General features: G+C 58.3%; 2 protein-coding genes across 2 annotated transcripts; both read left to right on the top strand.

Moving 5' to 3' along the window:
• Positions 1-1,073: 1,073 nt before the first annotated feature.
• On the top strand, positions 1,074-4,135 carry CHGG_02986 (uncharacterized protein; the record flags this gene model as incomplete). Its single annotated transcript, XM_001229501.1, has 3 exons — positions 1,074-1,079; positions 1,426-1,459; positions 2,157-4,135. The coding sequence occupies 3 exons, from the start codon at positions 1,074-1,076 to the stop codon at positions 4,133-4,135; spliced, it is 2,019 nt and encodes a 672-aa protein (XP_001229502.1).
• An 836-nt stretch (positions 4,136-4,971) lies between these two features.
• Positions 4,972-6,017, top strand: CHGG_02985 (uncharacterized protein; the record flags this gene model as incomplete). The annotated part of the gene is made up of 2 exons (XM_001229500.1): positions 4,972-5,172; positions 5,226-6,017. The coding sequence occupies 2 exons, from the start codon at positions 4,972-4,974 to the stop codon at positions 6,015-6,017; spliced, it is 993 nt and encodes a 330-aa protein (XP_001229501.1).
• Between the last annotated feature and the right edge of the window lie 942 nt (positions 6,018-6,959).

The following is a 6,959-nucleotide window of genomic DNA, read 5'->3' as shown; positions in this document are numbered from 1 at the left end:
GAGGTGCGGACGCATGGGGCCGCAAACAGTGAATTATTGAAAGATGAAACGAAGCAAACGTTCCATCCAACCTCAAATCACCTCCCAGGTTGTCTCGAGAAGTTACGAAGATGATAACGCGCCCGTCATCCCGTTCCTGGGATCCAAATGCGGTTAACCTTCGGTGGCGCCCCCGGTGGAAGAGATGGAAAAGAGGGGAACCCGGAAGGTTTGGAAGAAGCGGTTTTTGGAACTGAGGCTTGACCCTTACCGGGCATCTCATCAAAATAGCGCGTTTCAGGGGAAGCCTACCAGGGTCAGCACTGAAGCGCCCCGCACCCAAACCTGACTTGGCCCGTTTCCGCAACCCGATTGGTCAGTATGGATCGCTGTTCCTGAGATGGGAACCTTCCCGACCCGCTTTGACAGATCCGTGGGTTGGGATGAATCGATGATCAACCGCGCGGCATCAAGCATGGCAACGGCAAGGAAACATCTCCGATCGGATGCATTGGACGTGAATAGGTCACCATCGTCACACCTATGCTTCCGCACTTTCGCAGAAACAGAAACAGTAATTTGTTATTTTCATCATGTTATCAATTACGGTAGTGTTTGTGCTTGCCCTTTCAGAGAAGCTGTCTGAATTCTGTCCCTGCCAATGAAGGAGCCACAGTCGGCCCGTTGGGGGCGTAACAGGGGTGCCCTCGTGGCGCATAAATCCCCGAGATGTGCAAACATGGGATGGGAAACAGCGACCTAGGTTCATGTCATTTCCCCAGCTTGGGCCTGCCTGGTGGGAATTTGTTTCGTTTGCATTCCCCAATCTTCTGGGTTCTGAAATGTCTGAGATCTCTCACTCTAAACCCAACGGCGATCGTCGGGTTGGAGTTGACACACACAAAACCCTGTTTTCGAGAATAACCCTATTGGACGCCACAGACGCACGGCAAGAGAAATAGCCAAGGAAACATGTGGCAACTTGAGCTTTTTTCTCTCATTTTTCTGTCCATCCAAGCAAGGCACCGCCGAGAACCTGCAGCTCAGGGCCCAGAAAAGCGACGTGCCATCCAATGGCATGCTAACCATGCAAAATGCAGGTACAACGCATGGACCACATTTCCCCTGGACGAAAGTTCCTCCCCCTCCCGTCCCCTCCATCTCGGCAGACGCTGTGAACCTGTGAACCCCCGCGCCCTTGGGTTGTTTCTGAGCGCTTGGAGTCTCTTGGATTCTTCAATTTTTAACCATTAGTTATTCTGACGGCATACTAACCACTGGGAGGGTCATGCTGTGGTATGGACTACTGCAGCGTTGAGCTGAGGAACCCATGGCACGACATCCAAGGCCAACCGACAGCCGCCGGGCGAGCCGACCTGGACCGGGTTTGTTGGCCATCAGGGGGTGCGCTCTGACAACGGACACGATGCTTTTCTTCCATTCCAGGTTCAAGGCCCGAGTCCCAGGTTCAAGGTTCAAGGTATGTTTGCCCTGGCTTATTTGGCCCCGGGAAAAAGCCTGACCGCGGTCTCGAACACTGGTGGTGATTCATCACTTATCGAGGCGCAAGGAGAAGAAGAACAAACCGAGTTAGTCAAGACCCGCAAGTACCTGCCAAGCTTCCATCAGGCACCATGCAAGTGAGCGGGGACAGCGGAGGTGTTCCAGGTTGCACACTCACCACCACCATGGCCTAGGCCCAGGGGGAGGAGTCCGGGTCGCCCAGAGAGGCGGGCTATAAACCCGGCCGTCCCATCCCGGCGCGGCCATCCAAACTCGTCTTTTCCCCCACCCTCACCTCACGGGCTACACTGTCATTCCTTTCTCTAGGCATTTTTGCCAGTCCTTCCTTTAACGCTCGTGCTCTTTGCACTTGTGATTTACACTCCCTTTCAACAGCTGCCGAGCTTGCTCAGCGCCTCCTTTGCTCATTGTTGCTCACTTGACGTGGGTTGATCCATTGCCAACCTTGACCCAGCCCTCGACTTCAAAGCAACTTCCGAGCGCAAGGAAACCAACAGTCCTTTCAAACAAAGCATTATCTGCATTCTTTTCAGTGACAAACTGGTACCGGTGTTGACGCCACTACAACGACACTTTGCTCAGTCCTAGAGACCGACCCCTACTCTTCGCCCAACCTAGAGGAAACCGACACACAAAACATACCAAACAAATAGAACCTCGAAACACCCAAATCACCAACAAGATGCTTTTCGCTACCGCCCTGGCGGCTTTGGTCGCCACTGCCTCCGCGGCCAAGGACAAACGCACCTTCGCCGTGCTGCGTCACTATGGAAAAGGCCCCCTGACGACTTGCCGTGCTGACCCCATTGTCTCCCCCGGAACGGCCTCGGCCCACGTCCACACTGTCATGGGCGCCAGCAACTTCGGCCTCAACGTGACGGGCGAGCAGCTGCGTGAGTCCAAGTGCACCACGGCGCTCCCCAAGGCCGATCTCAGCGCCTACTGGTTCCCGCTTCTCTACTTCAAGGATCCCGCCACCGGCCTTCTGGAGCCGGTCACGATGGACTACATGAACGTCTACTACTTCTTCGAACCCACCAACGACGACATCAAGGCTTTCCCCCTCGGTCTCCAGATCGTCAGCGGAAACGCCATGCTGAGGACGGCCCCCGCGGATACGGGTGACGTCAACCTGGACCCCTCCAAGGGCCCCATTCAGCCCGTGCAGATCACCTGCCCTCGCGTCAACTTTGACCCTCCCACCTGGCCGAGCGGCTCCGACGGCTCCAAGGCAGGCATCGGATCCACATCAGACAAGGGCGCGGGCATCGGCTTCCCCTTTCAGGATTGCGATGGCTACGCTTCGCCCATGCGTGTCGACGTCCACTTCCCCTCGTGCTACGATCCTTCGGCCGGCCTGACCAACTACCAGAACAACATGCAGTTCCCGTCGGATGCGGGCGGCGGCAAGCAAGACTGCCCTGAGGGCTGGATCCACCTGCCGCACATGTTCTTCGAGACGTACTGGAAGACCCACGACCTCCTGCCGCGCTTCAGGGACATGGTCGGTAAGGCCAGCCCCTTCGTCTTCGCCAACGGCGACACCACCGGCTTCTCGGCTCACGGCGACTTCATCTCGGGCTGGGACGAGGAGGAGCTTCAGCACATCATCGACACCTGCAACGCCGGCCACGCCGGCATCCATACCTGCGCTGGCCTGAAGTACGGCGCCAACGACCCTAGCGGCTCTTGCAACATCGAGTGCCCCATCGACGAGGTGGTTGACGGCACCCTGGAGAAGCTACCCGGCAACAACCCTCTTGCCGGCTGGAGCCTCGGCGGCGGCGACCTCCCCGCTCCCCTGCCGATTCCCGTTCCTTCGCCTTCCGCTGCTCCCTCGCCGGACCCGAAGCCCCAGCCCGGAACCGGTGGCTCGAGCTCTAGCTCTTCCAAGCAGCCTCCTGTCCAGAAACCGTCGTCCACCGCTGCGGCCCCCCCTCCTCCTGTCCCTACTACCCTCATCCCCATCCCTGCACCCACTCTCCAGCTGGTACCGTCTGCGGTTATCAACGATGTGTCGGGCCAGGATGAGCCGGAGCAGGACGAGCTCGAAAAGGATGAGCTCGAGAAGGATGAGCCGGCGCCTACCCCCGCGCCGACCCCGGCGCCCGCCCCCATCCACACCAAGACGATCTACGACACAGTGACAGTCTGGCAGACCCAGACAGTCTACGTAGACGACGCCGAGGACCTGCCGGCGCCCACCCAGGCGGCGCAGCAGTCGTCGGGCGACGCGCCCGCAGACATCGCCGGCTTCAGGTACGTGGGCTGCTACAAGGACACGACGGCACGCGCGCTCCGCGGCGAGGTGCTCCCCAAGATCGGCGACGCCAGCAACACGGCGTGCGTCGACTACTGCTCCGCCAAGGGCTTCGCCGTCGCCGGCACCGAGTACGGCGGCGAGTGCTTCTGCGGCAACTCCCTGAGCCCGCTCGAGAAGCTCGACGACGCCAAGTGCGCCACCCCCTGCAAGGGCGACGCCAACCAGACCTGCGGCGGCGACTGGGCTCTGACCCTGTATGCTAAGGGCGGTGAGCTGCCCGGCTCGGGCGCCGCTGCGCTGAGGAAGCGCCATGCGAGCCGTCACTATATGCAGCATGCGCGCCTGCCCTCGCGGAGGCATCGGAGATAGATGGAAGTCTAACGTCCAGGTCCAGCCAAGTCCAAGAGACTCTTTCGTTTCGTAGTTCGTACATATTCTTCTATCAAACAACACCTCCCGCCCTTGCGGCGGCGAGGATTCACCTGTATTTGCTTGCAACACTTTTCTTTTTCGGCTTTTTCCTTCTCGGGTCACCCTTTTCGGACGGATAGGGCACACGCATAGAGGGGGTGTTCTGGGATTCTCAAGACCCTGCTTTTTTTCGCCGCGCGGCGGAAAGGAGAGGGTAGAAAAGGCGGCGCTGGATACCACATTGATTTGGATTCGTGGGGGGGGCGAAGGGATTTGGAGGGTTGTTTGCTGCTGGGGGTTTTTCACGACGCTATGACATTCATTCATTCGCTTAACCACATTCTGGGGCTGGGTTTGGGAGGAGGAGGAGACATCTACTACCATCCACCGGCTGCGACATCTTCGATTCGATCTGTGTGTATCTTTATCATTTATTTTCGATTCTTTTGGCGGTGGGCTGATGGTCAGCTCGCTGCCGCTGGAGCTTCTGTTGGCTGGTTTTGGCCGCGGAGTGATTTTGGGAGGAGAAGTTGCTTGTTTTTGGCCCTGGGGAACAAAGGGCGAGGGGCTAGCAGTTGGCTACGCAAACATATAGATGCCAATAGAGCCAATGCGCACAACTGACTGTCTTGATGCTGGCCGTGAGTGAGAGTGAAATGAGGTATAGATAGCTGAAGCTGACATGTTGAATATAATGAACCCTAACCCTGTAACGTTACTTCACCCAACTGAAATTTCGACTGACACTAACTAAACACAACCTTTAACTTCTCCCACTCCTGCTCACCCTCAACATGTCTCTTTATCACGAGACTGCGGCCATAGTCACAGGCCCCTCTACTCATGGGGGCAGTCTCAAATCCAGGATATATGGAAACAAAGATCTCAAATCACCGCCTGCCCAGGTTTATGCTCTGGCATTTGAATCCAGCAAATGGAGTGCCGTCCTGAAGGAGGTGGTTGAGAACTCACAGCTGTTGCAAAAAGAGCGAAAGGTAAATTGCAGATATTTCAGCTTTTGTGTAAAGAATGCTATGGAGACTGACAGTCACAGATCACACCAACCCTCTCCATCCTGCTTGCCCATGATCTTCTCCTCGCCAAAAAGGGCATCGCCCTTCCTGCTTCTCACGGACTCCGTGTATCCATAGAGAAACACAAAGCAAGACTCCAATCCGAATTCACCCGGGCCAGGTTACGGAGGAAATGCCCCACGGTCGACGCCTTGAAGGCAGTGATCGATGCGCAGTCCGGCCCCGCCCACCCGCGCTGGATCCGCGTCAACTCGCTCAAGAGCACCGTCGACGAGCAGCTAGACACGACCTTCAAGGGCTTCGAAGTCGTCCCCACCGTCAGCGAGGTCATGGCACCCACCTCATCTAACAAAAAAGTCCTCTGCCTCGACAGCCACGTCCCCAACCTCATCGCGGCACCCCCCGGGATTGACTTCACCAAGACGCCCGCCTACCAATCCGGCGCCATCATCCTGCAGGACAAAGCCTCCTGCTTCCCGGCCTACCTGCTGGACCCGCGCCCGGAGGACGGTGACATTGTCGACGCCTGCAGCGCCCCGGGCAACAAGACCACCCACCTCGCGGCCATCCTGCACGAGCGCGGGGGGCTTGCCGCGGGTCAGCAGCGCATACTGGCTTTTGAGAAGGATAAGAACCGCGCTAAAACGCTGGCCAAGATGGTCCGCGCCGCGGGGTCGGATAAGGTCACGGTGATCCACCCGGGCGCCGACTTTCTCAAGACGGACCCTGATGCGCCTGAGTTTCGGGCCGTGGGGGCCCTGCTGCTGGATCCGTCGTGCTCGGGGAGTGGGGATTGTCGGGCGTGATGATACGCCCGAGTTTCACCTGCCTGCTGCTGGGGGAGCGGCGGGGAAGGCCGCGAATGGGAGTGAGGGTTCCACCGGACGCTGAAGCGGAAGCGTGCGCCTGAGCCGCCAGCTGTGGTTATTGATGATGATGGGGTAGAACCGTTCTGTCTGAGAAGCCCCTCCAAACGCGGCCTGGAGGCGCTGGCTTCTTTTCGTAGGTGCTCTCCTTTCTACTTGCCAACTACCTCATCCCTTTCCCACCTCCCAACTTTCTACCATCCGTGACCGATTTCCAACCCCCCCAACTCCGTTGAGCCCTTTACCACAGAGCCACTCCTTTCTCCACGAGCCGCCCCCTTCCTCTTCACTCACACCAATTTCACTGCCCCCCTCCCCCTCACCCTCCCCTTCCCATCCCCTTATTCCCCTCCCTACTCACCCCCACCCCAACTCACCCCCAACTAGCTAACTAACCCTCCCTTCCACCACAGAACTCGCCATCCTCCTCCACGCATTCACCTTCCCCCACGCCACCCGCGTCTCCTACTCGACCTGCTCCACCCACGCCCTCGAAAACGAACAGGTCGTGCTCGCCGCCCTGCGCTCCCCCGTCGCCCGCCGGCGTGGCTGGCGCATCCTCGAGCGAGGGGAGCAAGTAACCGGGATGAGGGAGTGGCCTGTTAGGGGGGATTTGGGTGCTTGCGGTGAAAATGGGGGGGATGGGGGGATAGTGCCCGGTGTGGTGGCGGAGGGGTGCGTGAGGGCGGAGAGGGAGGATGGGAGGGGGGTGATGGGGTTTTTTGTTGCTTGTTTTGTGAGGGATGGGGATAAGAATGGGGATGCGGATAAAGATGGGGATGGGCCGTTTGTGAGGGATGCGGAGGGGAGGATTATGAGGGGGCCGGATGGGATTCACTAGCGCTGAAAAGCACGGGGAAGAAAGTTGTGGACCTGGAAGAA

Source organism: Chaetomium globosum, genomic scaffold (genome assembly GCF_000143365.1).
Source record: "Chaetomium globosum CBS 148.51 scaffold_2 genomic scaffold, whole genome shotgun sequence".
NCBI classification, from domain to species: domain Eukaryota; kingdom Fungi; phylum Ascomycota; class Sordariomycetes; order Sordariales; family Chaetomiaceae; genus Chaetomium; species Chaetomium globosum.
The sequence above is the reverse complement of the archived record's forward strand: the minus strand, read 5'-3'. Positions and strand labels throughout refer to the sequence as shown.